Source organism: Tenrec ecaudatus, chromosome 12, assembly GCF_050624435.1.
Source record: "Tenrec ecaudatus isolate mTenEca1 chromosome 12, mTenEca1.hap1, whole genome shotgun sequence".
In the NCBI taxonomy this organism is placed as follows: Eukaryota; Metazoa; Chordata; class Mammalia; order Afrosoricida; family Tenrecidae; genus Tenrec; species Tenrec ecaudatus.
This window is the reverse complement of record NC_134541.1, coordinates 26,780,984-26,804,853: the sequence shown is the minus strand read 5'-3', so window position 1 is coordinate 26,804,853 and position 23,870 is coordinate 26,780,984. Positions and strand designations below refer to the sequence as shown.

General features: G+C 42.0%; 1 protein-coding gene across 3 annotated transcripts in view; it reads left to right on the top strand.

The window, feature by feature from the left end:
* The first annotated feature begins 1,775 nt into the window (after positions 1-1,775).
* Positions 1,776-23,870, top strand: part of PHF20 (PHD finger protein 20) — a 134,076-nt gene continuing 111,981 nt past the window's right edge. For 2 of the 3 annotated variants that reach the window (XM_075563694.1, XM_075563692.1), the window contains exons 1-2: positions 1,776-1,877; positions 21,876-21,990. In XM_075563694.1, the coding sequence (XP_075419809.1) occupies positions 21,908-21,990 (83 nt within the window). In that variant the 5' untranslated portion in view covers positions 1,776-1,877; positions 21,876-21,907. Of the gene's footprint in view, positions 1,878-18,717; positions 18,783-21,875; positions 21,991-23,870 lie in introns of all 3 variants that reach the window. The other variant, XM_075563693.1, reaches the window with a different exon arrangement.

Genomic DNA, 23,870 nt, shown 5'->3' with positions numbered 1-23,870 from the left:
GCTCTCGGTAATTACTCTCCAATACATTTCAACTGATCAAACATGACCAGGAATGCTACACCCTCTTCACCTTCAATTTTAGATCGCTTGCTATTCCTGTCACTGTCATTATTTGCTTATCGCTTCTCTCCCCCGATTGTTTATTTTTGCTGGTTTTTTTTAATGCTACACCAACTACTACTAGCATTTGAACAATTTCATGTAAGTATCACCTCAGAGCACTTCTTGTATTTGAGCATTTGATTCAGTTCGTGAATGTGATTCTAGTCCTCAAATTATTAGAGTTTTTGCCCTGGGTTCCCTAGTGCCTCACCCTAAGGGCTGCTCTCTGTCCTGTGTGCCTCCGCTGAGACTGTCATCTTGAGTCTCCAGTCCTGATTTGGAAAACACTTCCTCTATGAACTCAGATCATAGAAAACACTTGATTAAAATGTTTAACTGTTTCCCCCTCTCATTCCTTCTACAGATACACGCTGAACATCTGCTGTTTACTAGGTCTGCCTATTCAGTAGGGAACAGGCAGTATACAAATGCAACAGCCACCAAAGTGATAAATTGCTTTCAGTGCCCTGTTGAAAACAGTGAGGAGGCATGTGACTGAGTGGATTCCTTCTAGATAAAGTGGCCAATGAGGATCTCACTGAGATGACAATAAAACTGAGACCTGTTTGCTGAAGAGTCAGTTTTGTAAAAGGCAACAGCCTATGCAAATAGCCCAGAGGCTGGAAAGAGCTGGAGAAGAGTCATGGAAACTGAAAGTATGGCCAGAGGATGACCAAGTCCATTGCTACCAAGTGGATTCTGACTCATAGCGACCCTTAAAGGAGCTTATACTCTCTCTTCTTTCCCCCTCGGAGCTGGAGGGCTTGGAAGGACCACCCTTGCATGTAGCAGTCTAACACTTGCCCAACAACCTCACCAGGGCGTCACAGAGGTTGAGCAACGGGGGAGTAAGGCAGAGTGATAGGTTGTTTTAAGCAGTGATGTGATTAGCTTTACATTTTAATAAATGCAATCTGGCTGTCCCATTGTCTTCCTCGGGTAAAATTGCTCTCACGAATAACAAATGTTTAGCAAATCCCAAATCTCACTCATGGAACCTCTTAGCGTTAGTCCCTTCGGCAGGTGGTTGCACTCAGACTTTGGCACCCGAGGCATAACATAGCTCCTGCTCTCCTCACCAGCAATTAGATTGTTTTCTCTCAGTTAAATGGAGAGAGATGAATGCAGATGCCCGGAGCCCAGAACAAGACTTTGCCTCCTTGAAAGGCTGTGATGGAGCAGGCTAAGTTGGAAAGGCTTGGTGGGAAGGGGACGATGGGCTAAAGGAAAGCTTTCCATCAGAATTCCAAGAGCATTGAGAAACAGGGCTTTGAGCTGGGAATGGCCGCGGTTCCACCGGCGTTTCGGAAAACTCCCAGTTTGTGAAGAATGGACTGAAAAAGTAATTTCAATTGGGAGAGAGGTCACCGTAGCCTAGACTGGAGCGTTGGCACCGAGATGGAGAGAAGGGAGAGATTTCTCGCCGCCCTAAGGGGACAAAATTAACAAACGATGGCCAATACCGAGTCCTCGGCCTCGCGTGAGCTCAGGGGTTGCGCCTGAGTGGGGACACCTCGTCCGGGGCCCGGCGCCCGCCCGGGTCCCGCGCGTCAGGGTAGGGGGCGTGCTCCGCGCGAGCCGTCGCCACGGCGACCGGGCGGGGCGGGGCCGAGGGCGGGGCCCCGGGGCACTGCGTCACCCGGTGGTGGCGAGGGTGCGCGCGTGTGGGGGGCGGGGGATACGCTGGGCGCGTCCCGGGGGTCACGTGGTGCGCACCACGCAGAGTCCTTCTGTCGGTTGGTCCTGGAGCGGCGCAGCCGGAGCGGGGCCGTGAGGTGAGCTCGCGGCGCGGCGCGGCGCGGCGGAGCGAAGCAGGCCAGTGGGGTCGGGCCGGGTCCGCGCCGAGCGCGCGCCGCGCGGGCGGGGACGGTGACGGGCGCCACCGCCGAGCCAGTCGCTTGCCCAGCCCCGCTCCCCGCCTGGTCCCGCTCGCCCAGCCCGGAGGGAGGCCCGGGGACCGCTGCTGAGAGCGTGGCGGGCGTGCAAGCGGTGCCCAATCCTCGGCGCTGCCCGCGGGAGTGACGGCGGCTGTGGCCAATCAGCGTCGCCCGAAGGGGCTGGGCTGCGGGGTGCGGGCCCGAGGCGCGGAGCGGGCCGTGTTGGGGGTGGGGGTGAGAGCTTGGGGCTCTGTCTAGCCTGCGACGTGTGGCCCCTGAGAGGCTCGCTACCAGCCCATGTTCTTGCCCTGTAACGCGTTTTCTTTTATTGGCTCATCCTTTTTCCGGGGAGCCCACCTCTTTCTCAGACCCCCGAAAATGGGAGTGCCCCCTTTTCTCTATAGTTATAAAAATGTGAGCAGCGTGCTCTCATTTATCTCCATCCCTGGGGTTTTATCTCAGTTTCCAATGCTTCCTCAAATTGAGGGTGTGTACCCCTTTTTCTTAGCCCTTCCAACCTGGAAACACACTCCCATATATGAGCCTCACAATCTGGGTGTGCAGTGCACACTGCCTTTGAAGTTTGGGGGTCTTCCCAGTTAACAAATCCCTCAAATCTGGGTCCAGTATCCAAAGTTTTGGGGGTACTTATATTTCCATAAATCCATGGAAGACTTCCCTTCCACATGCTTCCCAGAGTTTAAACATTTTGGAGCCACTTTCTTTCTTCAACCTTTCAAATCTGAGGCTGCACCAGATTTCCTTAGTCTCAAAAATGAAGCCCAAATCCTGACTTTAAGAAATACTTATTACCATAAATCTGGCAACTCACTGCCGTTTCCAGCCACTCCATTCTTGGGGTCACGCCCTTCTCCAGAGTTCCTCAAATCAATTTATTTTATTTTTCCTGGGAGACTCCTTATTTTCCTGCCTGAACATGTATTTGTTTTCTGTCCGGTCCCCACCCTCCACCCCCATGTGTACAAGTGCACCTTCCTTCTGGGGGCACCCCATAGTCTTGGGTGCTGGGCTGTGATTCTTGAGTGTATTTCTGTTTCGTAATTACCCTTTTTAGTTTTTCCTCCCATCCTGGGAAGTCATTTGGAACTACATTTCCCTTTTTGGTTTGAGTGCACCCCTTTTCCCCTTCCTCCCAGTGGCGAGTGCATCTCTTTTGGCACTTCCACGTTTGCTCCTGGAGCATAGCTGAATCCTCCCCTCTAGGGGAGGTCCACCTCCCCAAGAGAAACCTGGAGGTTGCCTTTGGTGTCTCGGGGGCTTTTCCTGGTTTCTAACGGTTTGGGGCACTGTTCTGTGTACTGATTGGCTGTAGAGACTTTGTTTTCTCTCCCCGGTAGACGGTGAAAGCCTCTAGTCCGGACTGCCTGACCCCCCAGGCTGAATTAAAAATGAAAAGGCATGCCTTTGCATTTCTATGGTTATCCACAAGACTCTTAAGCCTCCTGATGGCTTGTTTCCTATAAGATTCAGTTCTCCTTTGCTTTTTCTTTCTGCTGGGGGTAAAAAAACAAACAAACCTGCAAGAGATTTTTCTAGTTCTGCTTTCGGTCCATTAAGTTTTTTTTCCTTTTATCAAGAAAAGAGGTTAATTGTAGGCATTTGTTGGTTACTGTTTTTGGTTGTTCTTGCTTTGGGGGTAGGAGTGGGAGGATGGAGGGATGGATGCTTTCTTATTCCTTGATCATCCTCTCTGACAAACTGCAAGGTTTCCCTGGCCCCTCCTACTTGTCTCATAAGAACCTCTCAGTACGGTCTTTCTTTTGCATTTCTCTCTGCCTTTCCAGTTCTTGCTGGAGTCTTTTCAGCCTGAATCCCCAACCAGATTTATTTCTCCACAGCTGGAATCCCAAGTGCTTATGGGATAGTGACACCTTTGACCTTTCTCTCTTGGGAAGTACTTGAGTGTGCAGCTGTAGGAGGCCCCAGTGGGGGAAGAGAGAGTGGAACTGAGAGGTTGCACTGGCAGCATGAGGGAGGAAAATACTGCATTTTTAGGACCAAGTCTTTCTGAATCTCATTTGGAGATTGGATGTTTGCCAGGCACCTGCTTCTTAGGGATGCTGGGGGATTTAATGATACTCCCAGGAACCTGTAGGAATTAATGGGGCTTGTGGAGAAGTGTTCTGAACTTGAGTGCTAGAATTTCAATAAAATAGAAGGGGAAAAATTAGAGCTGATACCAAGGGCTCAAGTAGAAAGCAAATTAAGCATTAATTGTATTTTCAGAACAACTAAGCTGTTTTATACTTTATGTGCAGGAAAGCTAAATTGTATTATTTCAGGAAGTGCAATCTTACATTTAAATCATGTGGTTATTAGTAAATAGCTTATTCTTACACACATAGACTCACGAAGTCTCAGAGCAGTTCCTAATACAATATAGTCTACAGAAAGTGAACTGGTACTTTGCCTCTTTATTTACCCACTTGGTACTTTTACTTCTGTGTCTGTAGCTCTTAAACTACCCAGTTCTTCTCTAACTAGAGTGTACATACAGATCCCCTGGAGGTGTGGTAAAAAGGCTGATTCTGATTTGGCGGGTCTAAAGTAGGATCCCTTGTGGTACTTTTAGGTAAGTTTGGCACTGCTAGCCGCAAGGTTGAGGACTCAAACTCTTTAATCACTCTGCAGGAGAAAGATGAGGCTTTCTGCTCTTGTGGAGGTTTACAGCCTCAGAGACCCTATATGCGGTTCCCATGAGTAGGAATTGGCTTGATGACAGTGAGTTTGGTTGCTTGTTGTTGTTGTTGGGGTCGTGCCCTTTGGGTGGATAAGGTAGGGCTCTACTGGCATTCTAGGTGACAATCATGTTTCTGAACAATTCTTTGAGTAGTGAAGTTCTGCACACAAAGGAAAAACCTCTGTGAAGATAGAGAGGTGGTGGAAGACCTTATTCTGGGATGTTGTTTTCCCCTTCATATAGCCACAAGTCTCTAAAGTTTGTACAAGGTCATTGAGAATGATTAATACCCAATTACAATTAATCTGGCCTTTAGATTTTTAAACCATGGCCCAAACGTCTCCAGAAGCATTGTTTGTAGGTATATTGACAAAATGGTTAACTACCGTACATACTTTTGAATATAAGCCGATCCAAGTATATGCCGAGGTACCTAATTTATTACCTGGGAACCAGAAAAACTGATTGACTCGAGTATAAGCTTACGGTGGAAAATGCAGACGCTATTGGTGAGTTTCAATAATCAAAACAAATGAAAATAAAATTACTAAAACTTGAGGTATCAGTGGGGTAATGGATTTAAATATTTATTTTAAAAAACATAAATAAAAGGACAAGTCATTTAACATTGGTAAACTAGCACAGTAAGTGGAAAATAGGTTCAACAAAAACAATTAGGTATCAATAATAAGAGTACTATTCCTTGAGCTCAATCAGCAACTAAACTAAAATGTAAAGAGTTAAAATCTTTCAAAACTGGATTCCTCATCATCATCCGTATCCCAATGCAGAGCTTTACCTGATGTGAAGTCATCATAGACGCTGTCCTCACTGAGATGGCTGTCATCACCATCACTGCTGTCATTTTCATACAAAGTGCAGTCTTCACTGCCATCCATAGCATTGCTAATACTACATTTCTGGAAGGCACGTCGCACCATTTCTTCTGGAATGTCTTCCCATCCATCTCGAACCCACTTTGCTATTAACTCTGTCAGGCTTCATGAGATTTCCTCCTTTTGTTAGTCGGGCTTGACCAGATGACATCCATTCATGCCACATCCTTCACACATGGTCTTTAAAAGGTTTATTCAAAGTTACACGTCATAGGACGGCTCTGATTGGTTAGATGTGAGTAAACAAACATTCAAAGCCCTGCAGTGTCAGAGGGGCTTTGAATGAACAGTGGAGAAACAGCAATCACCCGTGAGAGCTAGGGTACCACTGACCTGTGTATAAGCCGAACCCCAGTTTTTCAGCACATTTTTTTGTGCTGAAAAACTCTGCTTATACACGAGTATGTACGGTATGTTCTTATTAAAGTGAACTTGATGTAGTGATTCTTGATATAGAATTAGTCTAAGTACTGCATGGTTGAGTAATTGCCTGCCTTCCTCTGGTTCCTCACCTGTCATCCTACTTGGGTAGGGATTTGGAGACACCCCAAATCCAGCTGGGTCACAAATGTTCGTATTTTCAGGGACTCTGGCTTGATTTTCTAGTTTCTGTAAGTTGGCTTGGGAAAGGTCTGAACCGTGATTGGCAGCTGTTGACTTGTCTCTCTAAAGGTGCTCCAGAAAGTCAAATGCTGGTGGAAAGATGACACCATGGCTGGCAGTGGTGCCCCTCTCTCCTTTTGTACCCACATATCTAGTCTATTCTTAAATCTTTACTGGGATTTTCTTTTTTAAATGTCTTAGATTATCTGTACCTATTTCCCTAGTTGTCACCTGTCATAGCCCTTTCCATCATGATCCTGTCCTAGGCCCTAATCAGGACAAACTTGAATGACTAGACTGTTTTGTGACCCCCCTCTGCTCTTTCCCTTCCCATCCCTCACTTGAACGTCAGATCCTCTTCAGCAACTGATTTGATCTGTACTTGGCTCTAGTCCCAGCTTTTTCACTCACTGGCTCTGAGACCTCAGGCAAGTCACTTAAATGTTACTGGGCATAGTTCTACCCATTTGCAAAATGAATGTCTTGGTTATCGTCACAGGACTGCCCTGCTCTGAGTCTTTGTTCCTGCCTTTCTTTGATACCCAGTGTCTGTGGGTTCTTGTAGTAGATCTGATTTCCTTCACGTGCTCCTTTGGGCAGCCTGCCAATCATTCCCTTGTCCTAGTCACATCTGCCACTCTTTCCTAGTCAAAGCTGCCAGCTTGTCCTCCCTCACACCCAACATCAGCATTCTTTTGCCTCCATGTTCTCTGCCAGTGCCATGGCATTTAATTAAAAAATGCCTAGAATTCTCGAAGAAGTCTTCCTTGAGTATGCCGATGTTCAATGTTCACTATTTCCCCATGACTGAGAGACCCTAGCATGTATACAACTGTGTTTATTGACTTTTTAAAAGTCTGTTTATTTCAAAGTTTCTTATCTGGTGTGTATTTTAAAAGTTTTCCCCCCTCCTACTTACTCTAGCATTCCCTTTTACTTTGCATTACCAAGGCGGCTGAATGAAATTTGAAGGTGAATCGTGTAGCTTACCTTTGGCTAGAGTGTGGGGAAAATGAGATTAATGCTTCTAGCTCTCTTCTCCCAAGGTCTCCCATATCTGTAGGAAAGCGACTACCTTGAACTTCTTCCTGGTTTAAACAAAACAACAACAGGTTGCTGTCATTTAGAGTCTGACTCATGGTTGGTCCATGTGTGTCCAAGCAGAACTTGCTCCGTAGAGTTTTCAGTCGGTGCATTTTAGGCCTCACCAGGCCTTTCTTCTGAGGTGGTTTTGGGTACCTTCCAGTGAGCAGCCAACTATGTTCACCCTTTGCACCAGCTAGGGATTCCCTGGATTATAAATGTGCTTAAACCTCCAGCCTGAAATTTGAAATTGTATCTCAAGTACAAACACTAACAATTACTTCTAAGTGTTCTTCCTCCACGCAACACACAGCCACAAAAATCCCGTTAAGAACTTGCTGAAGACCATGATTAGAAGTTTCAATTTCATGTAAGTTCACCAATGAACCATCACAGTTATTTGAAATACCTGGCTATTCTCAAAGGCAGCTGCTGGTGATACCTAGAAATCCAAGTTCAAAGGTATAGATAGATGGATAATCTAACTTTTCTCCTCTTTCTAGGAATTGATATGAGAGAATTGTACATGTGTACATTTTTTTTGATAAGCACCAAAATGTATCTATCAGTAATCTGTTTAATGTATGGTCTTGATTGGATTGTAAGCTTGGCAGAAGGGAGGGTGCTGGCCTTGTCCTTGTCCTGTTCATCTCTCTCTCTCTGACTGCCTAATTCAAACCCCAGTTTTTAACTTTGCTTTCTTGGATTTGCTAGATCTTGGGTTAGGCCTTCAGTCATACTTTTCTTTGACCAAATAATGGAAGTAATGAGATTACAGAAATCCCATAACACTTTAGGCGCTTGATTTTTTTTTTTTTTTTAAAGAAGCTTGCAATGAGTCACCAAGTGTAAATATATAGGGAGGTTGTGTGAAAGGGAGGTGCAGCCTGAAATGAATGGACTTTGGGGACGGATAGAAGAGAGTGGGGAAAGGGAAGGATTCAAAACTGGTTTTATTCAGTGACAGTTTATCCAGCCAGCATTATAATCCTGGAATTTTAAAGACTAACTCTCAGGAATTTTAAATGAGTATTTTGATTGTCTCAGTTGTTAGGTGCCTTTGAATCGGTTCTGACTCAGTGACTGTACAACAGAATGAAACACTGCTCAGTCAGCCACTCAGTCGTGGTGAGCCCATTGTTTTACAGTCTTATCTGTCTTACCTCATTGAGGGGCTTCCACATTTTTGCTGATCTTCTACCAAACATGATGTCCTCTTCCAGGAACTGGTTTCCTGATAAGGAGTCTGTGGGTTACTTGCCATAGTGGATTGCATGCTTGGCATCTTCCTTCTAGGTCTGTAGTTCAAAACCACAAACTGTTCTGTGGGAGAAAGAGGGGATCTTCTGCTCGGGTAAGGATTTCGTATCAGAAACCCACAGGGGCACTTCTACCGTATGCTAAAGGAATAACTATCTAAATTCATAGCTCTAAAAACTAGCATTTACTAATACTGCACGCAGTCTGCATGGAAGGAGGAAATCATATGACTTGATGGTATTGAGTTTGGTCTCCTGATCACTTACTGCCATTGAACTGATTCCGACTCAAAGCTATAGGACAGAGTAGACTTGCTCTTGTGGGTTTCTGAGACTAAATCTTTCCAGGAGTAGAAAGCTTCGTCTTTTTTGGGGGGGTGGGGATGGGGAGTAACTGGTGGTTCTGAACTACTAACTTAGCAGTTACATAACTCGCCCAGTATGTAACTAACTCCGTATAAGAGAATTAGTCAGGACAGGCATTTGGGAAGACAAGATAATTAAAGGGGCTACTTTTCCATTTTGAGGGTGCATGGTATGTGGTGGCAAGGAACCAGGATTTGAAGGCAGAGTCATACTCAAGTTGGAGTCAACGTCTGCTACTCCTTTAGGGTCACATGTAACTTGCATATGTAGCTTAAACCTTTTGGACCTCTCACTGGGGCATGGGTGTTGGAAGTAGACTTTTCCAGCACGGCAGATCACTGTGCTGCCTGGACCTGAATGTCCTTATTCATGTATCAGTCACCTTAGGGTTCATCGACAGTATAGAAAATACTACATTTTCCTCGATTTCCTACTCTGTCAAATGGAAATAAGAAAGCCTAATTTATATGGTTATCAAAACTTTAGCTATACATAATTGATCTCTCGTAAAATGTCTGGAAACCCATCCTATTCTCTCTACACCCCCTTCAGTCCCTGCACCCCCCATCCCCATTCTTTCATGACCCTGTTTGTTATTTTATTTTATCCATAACTATGTCAGTAGTGTCAATAAAGAGATAGGTGCTCAATTTTTTTCCTTTTTTTTCAGAAATTAAAAGATTTTTATTCAACAATGTATCTCAGTGTTTTTCACACATAAACATTTAAAGGGAATCCAATGATAATATCATTAGCATTCAAATATCCCCAAAGTTGTCTTTTTAAAAGCAGTATAGCTGAAGTGGAGTTGGAGAAAGAACTGCTTCTCAAATCCCAGCTTTTCCGCTTTATAGTTGGGTGACTGGGTAGGTTATTTACTTGATCTGAATTTCCTTTCCTCCCGAAAAATTGGAGTAATGCTTTTGACTTCTCTGCATCGTTGGGAATGAGATATTAGTTAAGGATTTAACACACATTCCCTAGTGTTAGCAAGGCCAAGAATAAAAGGTAGTATTTAAAGAATAAGGCGACTATTAAATTAGGTGTCTTTTAAAACTTTGTCGGCAGTGAAATCACTGTTTTATCCCCCATTGTAGTAAGGGAAAAGTCTTCAGAGACTTCCCTGGCCAAGGAATGACTCCATCTCCAAATTGTTTATTTTTATGGTAGAGTGAGACCACAGATAAGGACCCCTGTAAGAACAGCTCACTCAGATGTGTTTAAAGAAAAATAACTCCTCCGCCCTCCAAATCCTCACATGAAACTCATTCCAGAACTACCCATGAGGTGGGTGGGTGGGTGGGTTAGGGATTAAAAAGCCCAGGGGAAAAATTAACATCTCTTTTCAAGTGCTTCATTTTCTCTTAAGTTATTCTTCTTTGCCCTGCCCTCCAGGAATAATACCAGTTTCCACATTCTTGGGTGGCTAGCCAGCAAGGTGATTGGAACCCTGGTAGTGCAGGCGTTTGGCATTGGGCTGCTAACCCCACCCAGCTGCTCTGAGGGAGGAAGATAAGGCTTTCTGTTCCTGTAAAGATTTGCAGCCTCCAGCGTTCGTGCTGTCCTGTCTGTAGGGTCACTATGAATCGGACTCAACTCCATGGCAGTTGAGTTTGCTTATTTTGTTCTCTTTTTTCAGTTGACATTTTTCAGAGTCTCCAGAATTATCTTGAATCTCTATTACCATGTTTTTATTCCCATTGTGCAATGAGAAAGCTGAGGCTAACACATTTAACAAGCATCTGCCTGCCACATATGGGCACTGTGCTTGCTAGATGCTAGAGTTGCCAGCTCCTCAAGGGAGAGACTAAGATTATTTTAGAGATAGGTAATTTCAGGATAGGGGGGTAAATGCTGGGGTGCAATGGACATGACAGGTCAGGCCCAGCAAACCTTTCTTCAAAGGGCTGATGGTTGGTCGACCCGTCCTTTTTTAAAAAAATCATTTTATTGGGAGCTCGTGCAACTCATCACAATCCATACGTCCATCCATTGTGTCAAGCACATTTGTACATTTGTTGCCATCATCATTCTCAAAACATTTGCTTTCTACTTGAGCCCTTGGTATCAGATCCTCATTTTTCCATCTCCCTCCCCCACCCTTCTTCCCTTATGAACCCTTGATAATTTATACATTATTTTTTTTCATGTCTTACACTGTCCAATGTCTCCATGTACTTTTCTGTTGGCCTTCCCCCAGGGAGGGGGTTATATGTAGACCGTTGTGATCAGTTTCCCCTTGGCCCCCCACATTACCTGTTCCCTTCCCTTCCTGGTATCTACTCACATTATTGGTCCTGGATTCCCTATGTTTACAGCTCTTATCTGTACTAATGTACATGTTCTGGTCTAGCGGGATTTGTAAGGTAGAGTTGGGATCATGATAGTGGGGGGTGGGAGAGGAAGCATTAAATAACTAGAGGAAAGTTGTATGTTTCATTGTTGCTACGCTGCACTCTGACTGGCTCTTTTCTTCCCCGTTACTCTTCTGCAAGGGGATGTCCAGTTGCTCACAGATGGGCTTTGGGTCCCCCTTGATATCTGATACCTGATTCCATCAAGACCTCACGTTCACACATTGTGGTGTGCTTCTTCCATGTGGGCTTTGTTGCTTCTCAGCTAGATGGCTGCTTGTTTATCCTCAAGCCTTTAAGACCCCAGACGCTGTATCTTTTGATAGCTGGGCACCATCAGCTTTCTTCACCACATTTGGTTATGCACCCACTTTGTCTTCAGTGATCATGTTGGGAAGGTGAGCATCATGGAATGCCAGTTTAATAGAACAAAGTGTTCTTGCATTGAGGGAGTACTTGAGTAGAGGCCCAAAGTCCATCTGCTACCTTAATACTAAACCTATAAATATATGCACATAGATTTATTTCCCCATTGTCATGTGTAAATATATTTACATATGCACATGTCTGTATTTAGACCTCAATAAATGCCCTTTGCCTCCTAGTTCTTTCCTCTATTTCCTTTTACTTTCCCCTTGGGTTGACCCCAGTCTGGTCCAGGCAGAAGAACCAGTTTGTTTGTATAAAAGCCCAGGTGGTCAGAACTGCATGAGCTTTGGGTGTGGTTGGAGTGTGAATACCAGGCCCTGTGCTAAGTAATTTTTACCTTTCTAACACCTGTATGAAGTAGGTACTGTTACTACCCCATTTTTTAAGATGAAGAGCCTGAGAGAGAGGAAATGATTTGTACAGCTTATCTGGTAAACAGTGGAGCTGACTCATTACAACAGTGAGCCAAGGCGTCTACTAAGCTTACATTTTTCTAGCCTATTTTAAACTCCCATGGCTCTTGGTTTGGTTTGATCTGGTAAAGGCTAATTCAGACACGGCTTTAATGCAGCACTGAGGAGTTTGAACGCTGTACTGGGAAAGCCTCTGAAGTGTTTTAAACAAATGATCAGATTTGCATTTCAGAAACGGCACTACCATAAAGTATGGGAGATAGCAGCAGTGTAGTAGTTGATTCAGTCAGACTGCTTGGGTACAATTAATTCCTTGTCCTACTGCTTACTAGCTTTGACCTTGATTTTCAGACTTTGGATAAGGTAGATGCTGAATGGGATGGTCTGCCAGAAGAGCAAAAAAGTCTGTCTTGGAAGAGTGCTCCTCAAGAAGTGAGAATAATGAGGCTTTGTCTCATAGACATCAGATATGGTATCAAAAGGGACCAGTCCCTGGAAAAGGACTTTATGCTTGGTAATGTAGAGACAGCACAAAAAGAGGAAGGCCTTCAACAAGGTGGACGGATACAGTGGCTGCCAGAATGGCCTCAAACAACACTTGTGAGGGTGGCACAGGACAGGGGCAGTGTTTTGTTCTGTTATACGTAGCCTCCCTAGAGTTGGGACCGACTTGACAGTACTTAACAACAGGAACAATAAATGAGATCTACAAAGCCCTCAGAGTAATATATGTCATAAAATAGTCACTCAAAAGATGTCGGCTTCCCAGACAGTATTAGTTTATTCCTAATGAGGTGTGGCTGGAGGTTTGGCATTCTGATGAGACTTGTCACAAAAATTGGCATTAGAATTGATGGAGGCCTGAACCAGGCAACCTCTTGGCAGTGGCAGAGATGGTGCCTGACATTGGAAGGTAAAGGAAGGAGAGATTTAGAGACCCATATCTTGGCTGGTCTTGGGGTCTTAAATTGTGGTAAGGAGAAAAGGAGAAAGAACGGCTGAGGGTCAGATGATTAGCTCCGAGAGGCTGAGTAATGTCCAAAGGTCATATAGCAAGTAATTTTAGAGCCAAGCCTTTTCACGACGGAGTTGATCCACTGATTAACCCACACTTCAGTCTGTCTGAATTTTAATTGTGGAAATAAAAAGCTTGTTGAAGTGAAGACATTTCAAGTATCTGGGGATTTCTGAGGTCTCTGTTTTATTTTTAATGAAGTTTAAGGGACTAGTTCAGGTCCTGTAGTGTGTCTGAGGATGTGGTGGGTTATGTGTTTGGCTGCTAACCACAAAGTCAGAGTGTTAATCCCACTAGGCTGAAAGGTGTACACTTTCAGAAACCCACAGAGGCAGCACTTCTCTCTCATAGAGGGTCACTGAGTTGGAATTGACTCAAAGGCAGTGAACTTTTGACTGGGATCTGGGAGAATACCTTTTACTTTGGACCCAGTTTACCTTCTTTGTCTTTGAGGAAACTTTAGGATGATGGTGGAAGAGCCCTCCCCCCCCCTACTTAAAACAGCTTATTTCCCTAGGATTAAAGCTTTACCGTTTTTTGTTCTTTAGCATATTTGGATACTGTTTTTGAATATTTCATAGTAATGTCCACCGCATATTGAATATTGACTATATTCCTTGGCCAATGTTTATGGGTGTTTCGTCCTTCATATATTGTCCCAGCACCTGGCACACAGCAAACACTCAGTACATATTTTATTAGAAGAAGAGGGCACAACAATTTAAGCCAGTCTTTCATTGAAGAGTCACTCAATTGAAAAGGGGTTGCCTTGACTTTAAAAGGCACTCTCACCCTTCAATGGAGGTTGAATGCAGGTCTGGTGGTAAGCACCTATCGGTTATCCCCAAGTCTTTTCTGTAGCTTCTGGTGATTGACATTCTTTTCTCAAATGTCCCAGAGTTTATTTTCCTTTAACCTTGTCCCAGAGCTAATTTATTGAAAGGTCTTATCCTATACCCATCTATCACTTGTTCAATTTTTTATTGCTTTGAACCTTCACACCCTTTTCCAACAATGGCATTGTTAAGGGCAGGACCTCCAGTTACCATGGTGACAGTACTCTTTCACATTTCTCAAAGTAAAACCCCAAGTCCTTGTGAATCCATTATTAACCATAAATGTATTATGAATGCAGACAATCCTGCTGCCATTTATCGAGTACTGTGTGTTAGACCATTTAATAGGGGCTTTGGAAACCTTTCTTATCTAATCCTCTTGGCACCCCGAGTCAGAGTCCATTATCTCTATTTGATGGTGCAGAAAGAGAACTCAAGATGTGGTTCATTAAAAAAAAGAATGGGGCAGTGGTTAATAATTTGGATATGGCAGCAATAGGGTCTAGATTCAAATCCTAGTTGAGCTCATTACTATACAGGGATCCTTGGGTATCCCTAACTTTTTGGGGGTGGGCGGAGAGAGGAAGGGAGGTGTTCTTAACTTTTGTTCCTCTCATTCCTCATCTTTACAATGAAGATTTGTAAAAGTACTTACCTCTTGGGTTGCAAGAATTAAATTACTTTATGTAGGGTCAGCTACATAGACAAAACCTTTTTAAAGGTAAGAAATTATTAGTGTGCATAGGAGTACTTTATCTACTTTTTAAGGTTGGGTTATATGCTTATCATTTTAACAGCATTCTTTATTTTTCTTTCAAGGTGTCTGTCAAGCTCCAGTAGTTCCTTTCCCTAACAGAATTTATAGTGTAGTCTTATACACTGAGTGGTACGTAACTATTCTTGGGTTTCAAACATGTCAACTATATCTAGTTTTCCCAGACATGTAAAGAGCTTCTTTTTCATTCTTGTTTTCAAAACTGATTTATTTTTATCTTGGGCTGTATTCTTCAGATTGAAGTTACTTGAATCCAATTGTATGAGATCGTTTGTTCCTTGCTTCCAGATTTTGGTATGAAAAGTTGCCTGTGGTTAGACTCCCAGGCAGTGTTCAAGTGTTGTAGTTTACTCATGGCTGGGCCACGGTTAATTTTGGCTTTTATTGAAAAATGAAAATGTCTGGTTGTTACATAATTGTGAATTCTTACACAAGCTTTTAAACATTGCCCAATAACTTCATCTTCTTGTATTCAGATTATATCTGAAGGCATAGATATAAGCCTAGTAAGACTGGCAGGGGCAAGAGCGGGAAAGAACGTGGACATGCAAGAAGTGGTCGCCAACCTCTGGGAAAGTCCTGTTACCTTTAATAAGAGGTACATTGGGGGAACTCAAAAGCCCTCTGTACTGCAGTTCGTTTCTCTACTATCGGAACATTACAGTTCTTTATAATCTTCATATATCATCTGGCAGTGGTAGCAATCCAATAAGTTAGTATAAAAATTAAAGGGTTTTTGTATATTTAATGCAAATTTTAAAACATGATGAAGTGTAAGTAATCCAAAATTAAAATAGTACTACCTAGACAATCCTTGTTGACAATTAAAAAAAAGGAATATATTGATAAAAATTTAAGTGTACAAAAGGATAAATAGTGAAAAGTTCTTATTAAAAGAACTACTTATACAGTTTCTCATTTCTTTCCACAAGATAATTTTATGCATGTGGTATAATATCCCTCTGCCTATATTTACATTTATGTTTGTTTGTTAACAGTAAAGGGACACCACCATACATGTGCCTCTGTATTGTGTTTTTCACTTTATATTTTGGGGGTGGTTCTGTGTCTGTATCTACCGATGGCCATTATTCCTTTTCGTACCTGTGCCGCTGTGTATTGTAGAGATGACTCGCAATTCATTTCACCAGTCCTTTCTCTATTTACATTTTTTTTGGGTTCTCATATTTTTGCTGCAGAAACTGCAAAGCCGCAGTGATCATTCTGAAAGAGAATTATGCGAAGTTTGTGGACGCACCTGTAGGACAAGTTCCTGGCAGTGGGACTGCTGGGCCAGAAGATAGGTGCATCTTTGTAGATGGTATTAACTTGCTTCTAGAAAGACTTCCAATTTATGCTTCTGCCAACAGTGTATGAGCATGCTGCTGTCTCCTTACGGGCTCCTCTAAATTTATTGCCAGTCTGAAAAGATTTTTAAAAGTCCATATAATTAATTACATTTTAAGCCTATATTATTTTGACTTGCATTTCTTTTAATTTAGGATGGCATTATATGGATGTAGTACCACATTTACTAGACCTTTGTGTTTCCCCACCCCTTTCATATGTATTGCTCCTTTTTAAGTGAATTGTTTTCTTTTTTGATACTTGTTTATGTGAACCCTTTGTTAAGAAAATAAGTTAGCATTTTTTTTAATACATTAGCTTTTTTGCCATGTGTGTTGTACTTAATGTCTCCCAGTTTGGCGTTTGTGAAAGTATTCATTTAATGGTCTATAGCACTACACAGTGTACATTGAAAAGTTTTATGATCTTGAATTAGGGGCCATTGACTGGGAATAGTTTTTTTTTCTTTCATGAAATAGATTAGGCTTTGGCTCTTGTGTAGAGGTGAATACCCCGTTATATGTATATTTTAATGTAGAGGTGTAATATTGATGTCCAGCCAAGGTCTTTACTTGTCCTGCATAAGTGCAGATTGCATTAGATGATGTCTCAGTCAGTTTTTCTTTGTGCCTTATGGAACATGGTCCTTATTCTGGAAGCTGGAGAGTTTGGGAAGGTAAAGCTAAAGCCTTCCAGAATAAATAGGTTAAAAGCTACAGAATGTTCTTTGCACTTTTGCATCTTCAGAAGAATGGTTTACCTTTACATGTACTTTCTTTTTTTAAAAAATCGTTTTATTAGGGGCTAATACAACTCATCACAATCCATACATATATCAATTGTGTAAAGCACATTTGTACATTCATTGCCTCCATCATTCTCAAAACATTTGCTCTGCACTTAAGCCCCTGGAATCAAGTCTTCCTTTTTTCCCCTCCTCTCCCCTCCCTCTTGAACCCTTGATAATTTATAAATTATTATTTTGTCATATCTTGCCCTGTCTGACGTCTTCCTTCACCCACTTTCTGTTGTCAGTCCCCCAGGGAGGAGGTTATATGTAGATCCTTGTAATCTGGTTCCCCCTTTCCAACCCACCCTCCCCCCCACCTTCCCCCCCACCCTCCCAGTATCGCCACTCTCACCACTGGTCCAGAAGGGATCATCCACCCTGGATTCCCTGTGTTTCCAGTTCCTATCTGTACCAGTGTACATCCTCTGGTCTAGTCAGACTTGCAAGGTAGAATTGGGATCATGATAGTGGGGGGATTGGGGAGGGAGAAGAAAGCATTTAGGAACTAGAGGAAAGTTGTATTTTTCATCGTTGCTACATTGTACCCTGACTGGCTCATCTCCTCCTGGAGACCCTTCTGTAAGGGGATGACCAGTGGCCTACAAATGGGCTTTGGGTCTCCACTCCGCACTTTCCCCCACATTCACTATGGTAAGATTTTTTGTTCTGATGATGCCTGATACCTGATCCTTTACACACCTCGTGATCGCACAGGCTGATGTGCTTCTTCCATGTGGGCTTTGTTGCTTATCAGCTAGATGGCCGCTTGTTTACTTACCTTCAAGCCTTTAATGTACTTTTTTTTTAATGTACTTTCTATGTAATCTTTTATCCAAAAAGCTCTGTTTTGGTCTTGAGTTCCCCCAACCAATTCCGTAGTAGATGCCTTCAAATTCATTTGAGACTTTTAGATGATTTTTCTGCTGCCCTTTCTTTTGCCTTTTATCAGAACTTGTTGGTTGGTTTTAGTATTTGTGTCTGAGTGGACACTGGAGTAAGGGCAGAGTTTGATTTCTTTGCTTCTGTTTTCCAGACAATGCCTTACTGATAACGAATATACTAAAGGCTTGTTGAAAGAATTGATAGGAAATTTAAAAACAATTCCTGTCACTTCAGAAGGGTGGTGGGTGGGTTGGTGATGGGACACAAATGCCCCATAAGCTTTTCGTTAGTTTGTGATTAGAAAGAAATTTGTTCAGCTTAAAGAGGAATTGGTTTTCTTGAGCTGCTGGAAATAAATTGCACATCTTCATTTATTTTCTGCCCTGCTCCCTCATTCCTGTGTTTTGACTTAATGGTCACCTAGGGACACCTGCTGGTGAAGGTGTGTCAGGGAAAGAGTTAATTCTGAAACCCAGCCAACCTGAATTTTTCTTCTGGGGTCTGTCATTTAACAGCTGAACTTGAGCTAGAATACTTTAGCCTAATTTCCTAATTTGTGAAAATAAATGTACTGCTGCTTATGTTGGGTAAGCATTGAACTGCCAACTGCAAGGTTGACAATTCAAACCCACCAGCTGCCCCTGGAGAGAAAGTTGAGGTTACCCGCTTTTGTAGGGATTAATAGTCACAGAAACCCTATATAGGGTCACTGCGAGTTGGAATTGACTCTCTGGGAGTGAGTTTGATTTTGGTTTGGAAGCACTATTCAGCCTTGCACGACAATTTTTATTTTCTTTTTAAAAATTATTCTTTCATTTAATACTCAACACCCACTCTTGGAAGAAGGTACTATTGTAAGCACCACCTCCATTTTACTAGAGGAGAAAGGATCAGAGAAGTTAACTTTGTCAAGTTCACTTAGCTGATAGGGGTGGAGCTGGGGATTCAAGTCCAAGCTTTAACCCCACTACATTATCCTCTGTAAACAGGACCTGCCCTTCTGCATGGAGCCGGACGAATAAGAGCAACCCAAAGTTTAGTTCTATTTTTTGGGGTAGGTATCACCTTGTTGTGTAATCTGAGAGAAGAAAGTGTTACTCAGATTTCTTTCTTTTTTTTGTACTTTCTTGATGTGCATGAAGTCAGAGATAAAATGTAGATAATTCACCTCCTCCCTGGGAGAGGGATGGCAGAGAAGTGGGGGAAGGGAGACTCCGGATAGGGCAAGATATGACAAAATAACGATGTATAAATTACCAAGGGCACATGGGGGAGGGAGGGAAAAAAAAAAGAGGACCTGATGCAGGGGGCTTAAGTGGAGAGCAAATGCTTTGGGAAAGATTGGGGCAGGGAATGTATGGATGTGTTTTGTACAATTGATGTATGTATATGTATGGATTGTGTTAAGAGTTGTATGAGTCCCTAATAAAATGTAAAAAAAGAAAAAAATGTAGATAATTCGACATGGTATCTCAGGCAAACTGAAATGAGGACTTTTCTACTGATTGGGATTATACTTAATCTGTCATATTTATTGTCTCATTCTCCGGCTCATGGTAGGTAAACTTTAAAAAAATTTTTTTTTGGTAGGTAAATTTAAAGACAGATTTCTTTCACTCGTCCTTTCACATGTCATCTCTTCCACATAGATGAAAACTTGCTAATACAGGTTTTTAGCTTATTATGTTTCAGCTTCCCCAGTTATCACTACGCACCACTCCTACCTCAGTTTGATATGTGTACTCCCCAGTATCAGCTTCTCAGAATGGGGGGGTTTAATGCATAGCTCATTGATTACATTTTGTTTCCCTTTCTGGAAAATTGACATTGTTACACACTTTGTATATTTAACACAGTTTGCTAATAACGAGCAAAACCATTGCTGTCAAGTTGATTCTGACTCAGAGTGACCCTACAAGATGGGAGAGAACTGATCCACATGGTTCCAAGACTGTAATCTTTACTGAGGCAGATAGCCACATCTTTACCTTTGCCTCAGGCGCTGACTGTCTCTGGCTGCTGTGCTTTCAGTTAGCAGGACATTTAACCACTGGGCCACCAAGGCTTCTAAAAAATTAACATTTTTCTCTTTTGATACACATCAGATTTTTTTGGATACACATAAATTTTAATCTGAGATCAAAGTGGTGTAATTTTGAATCTTTTACTTTTCATATAAAATATAAACAAATTCTTTATAAAATGTGATGCCCATTACATATAAGGACCCACATTTCCTCATTCATTCATTGTAAAGATTACACTCCTAGTTTGTGTCTGGGCTTGTTCTGGCTCTGTTTTGGCATTGGTTGGGTAGGCTGTTGAGATTCAGAATTTAGTGGGAGAGATGATTTGGGTTAGTCTGTTCTGTGGCCTGTCATACTTGAGGGCCCTCAGGAACTCAGAGGGGCTCTGGCTCCAGCAGAATCACCACTCAAACTTACTGCTATCATGTCAATTCTGACTCACAGTGACCTTATAGGGCCAAGGTATAAAAGTCCCCGTGGGGTTCCGAGACTATAACTCTTTGAAAAATATTTTTAAAGAGGTTATCACTCTCTGGGAGTAGAAAGCCTCATTTTTTTCAACCAATGAGTAGCTTGGTGGTTTCAAACTGTTGACCTTGCAGATTGCAGCCTGACTCAACCGTTAGGCTGTCAGGGCTCACATTTGAGTCCTCATAGATCCCAGGAACTGGTCTTTTGTGTGGGCCACTGTTCAGATAAAGGGCCTTACTTAACATTTTTTTCCCTCATAAACAAAATAGCTTTACTATTTAATTTTGATCGTATGAGTAAGTTTTGCTCATTTAGAAAATCACTGCCAATTCCAGTACTGAAAGGCTTGTTAAAGAAAAAAAAAAAAGAAATCAAGCAACTCCACTCCTCAGTATTTTACTCTAAAGACTTGAAAGCAGAGGTTTGCACACCAGTGTTCAGTGCAGCACCAATTACAGTAGCCGAAAGATGGGAACAGCCTGTCTACCCACTAACAGATGAATAGATAAACAAAATACAGTGTATCCATACAAGAGGGCTTTAAAAAGTTTTGGGAAAAATTCCATTATACTTTAATTCCATCCTAAAGTACATAGTGTTAAAAAAATGGAATTAGGTTTTACTCAGTATTGTAAAACAATAAAGTACATAATAGTACTCAGCCAGCTAGGAGAAATGAAGTCTTGATTAATGCTGTTGTATGGATGGGAGTTTGAAAATAGATAAGCCGATCATAAAAGGATAAATATTGTATGACCTTGCATTTGTATAAAAATAAAAATATATTTGTGTAAAAGATAATAAAGGGCAAAAACAAAGCAAACACCCAGATAAATGAGCACAAATACATGAAACAGGATTGAGAATGGGGAGATGTTTAAGATTCAAAAGCAATCAAAGGAGTTAGAATATTTTGTATTGTTCTAAACTAATATAATGGATACAGTTACTTTGGAAAAGATAAGTGTCAGAATTGACTAAAAAAGAAATCTCACTAGTTGATTGTATAACTGCCCCTGTGGGTTTGTGAGTCTTTATGGGAGTAGAAAGTCTCCTCTTTCTCTCACAGACCAGTTGGTGGTTTTGAACAGCTGCCATGTTCCCAAAGAAAAGAAAGATTTTTCTTGCCCAATTTTCCTAAAGGAGAGCCAAGTATGAGTGATTTTCAAAGCGTTTGTTTGATTCCTTAAAAGTGATGGCCTCTCTGTCTGTTTGCTGGCTAAGTTTCCGTAGATTGCAGGCATCAAAGGGCTTGAACTCTTGTCTCTTTTGGTCTTAACTGTTTCCTTACTATCAGATCTTAAATAGACCCTCAGTAAGTAGTTGTTGAAAGGATTACTAAGTGATTCACTCGGACCCCCTGAGAGTAACTGTTTTGGAAGTTTCGAGGGGCCTTCTTGTGCAGGTGAGTCCTTGGTAAGCACTGTTGAGGTCGGGTTCTCACAGTTCCAGAGGCTCCAGGATACTGACTCCTGGGGAGGAAGGAGCGGTGGGCAGCCTGGGTTGTAGTGAGGCAGAGGGAAAGCGGGCGGCCAAGTTTCGTGGAGCTTTGTATTTTGAATAATGCCTGCTCGTCTCGTGTAGTGAGTGATGCTGCACTCTGGGCAGACTTTGCCTAAGTTTCATAAATATTTAATTGGCTTTTTCAGGAGAATAAAGGCAGCCCCGTTGATGACTGAAAATGACAAAGCATCCACCTAACAGACGAGGAATCAGCTTTGAAGTGGGAGCCCAGTTGGAAGCCCGGGACCGATTAAAAAACTGGTACTTTTACATTTCTCTGTTAATTTAAGCCCTTCAGTCAAGGACTGTTGTCAGCACTGATACAGAGTGGTGGCCGAGGCTTTTTGGTGGTGCTTTCTGCTCATTGTTTCTGGGAGATGGAAGGAGACTTAAGTCTGGAGCCTTGGAGTGTCCTTTCCCTTTGGTGCATGGGTTCCTTGTTCCCCCCTTTTTACCTATTCAGCCAAAGGACAAATTGACATGAGTGGCACAGGGAAGGAAAGAGTTAATAGTGGCAGTGTTCTCGTCCTGGCTCTGGGCTGCTTGTCAGGAAGAAGAAAGGGAAAAAGATCAGGGATGGAAAAATGATCGAAGTAGTTGTGAGCAACCCTTCCTGTTTTCTGGAGTGTGTTCATAGTATGATTGAAATATAGTCCTCACATTAGGGGCCTGAGGGTGATTACATCTTGCAGTTGAGGGATTATACCCCAGACTTTGTCATTGACCGGTGACCTCTGGCTACTAACTAGCAGCTTTGGTCATCAGCTTCATCCATAAATGTGGGTGACTGTAACATAAACCTCAGAGGGTTGTTTTGAGAAACATATAATAAAACCATCTGGGAAAAAGCCTGATCAACTGTAGAATTGTGACTGTGTTGAGAACATTTTGGTTGGTTGTTAGTGCTCAAGGTGTGGGGTAAGGGGAGTGGTTTCCGACTTCACAAGGAAGAGTTTAGCTTTCTTGGGGCTAAATTAGCTCAAAATAGATAGACTGACCAGTCTTTTTGGTGTAGGAGGAGAAGATGGGAAGAGAGGCAGAGGGAAGTAGCTGGGACAGGAAACTTTCCATTGTATTTTGCAGTCTGGATGGTTTGAGGGACTCTGAATATTTAGTTGTTTTTAGGCTATTTGTATTATCTGTAATCATTTTCCTTTGTGGCTTTCCTCAGAATTTTGCAAGGCAGCTTAATCAAGAAAGGAGATTTTATTTTATTTTGGAAAAAAATAATATACAGAAAAACAATAGAATCTAGGTACTTGTCACTCAGAATTTGTAAATATTAACACCTTTAGTTGACTTGTATTTTAAAAAAGAAACATTTCTTTTTTTAGTATAATTAAAAAAATCATTTTATTAGGGGCTCATACAACTCTTATCACAATCCATAGACATATCAATTGTATAAAGCACATTTGTACATTCATTGCTCTCATCATTCTCAAAACATTTGCTCTCCACTTAAGCCCCTGGCATCAGGTCATCATTTTTCCCCTCCCCACTTCCCCCTCCCTCATGGATGCTTAATAATTTATAAATTATTATTTTGTCATATCTTGCCCTGTCTGATGTCTCCCTTCACCCACTTTTCTGTTGTGTGTCCCCCAGGGAGGAGGTAACATGTAGATCCTTGTAATTGGGTTCCCCTTTAAAAAAGAAACATTTCTGATGGAAATTTTGTTTTTCTCAATTCAGTACCCCTCTCTCATACTGTAGAGCCAATTTCCATTGATAAAACAGAAGTTAGTTGTATTCTACCTTAGTCATAGTTATAATTTTATTATGTATCTGCAGAAATAATAATTCGAATCATTTTGGGTTCTTAAAACTTAAGTAAATAACATTACTGTGTTACTTTCTTGTTTGTATCTTATTTTTTATATTCAACATGCTTTTATGATTTATCCATATTGCTGTATAGTAAGGGAGTTCCATTTAATGAGAATATGCTACATTTTATTTAATCTCTGTAGGTAATTTGAGTTTCCAGGTTTTCATTTTACACAGTGTTTCTGTGATTGCCCCTGCAAATGTCTCCTTGTGTATAAGGTATAAGAATATTTCTTGGGCAATGGCTTTCATTTTTGTTTCTTTTTTTAATTTATTTTTATTAAAAAACATTTTATTAGGGGCTCATACAA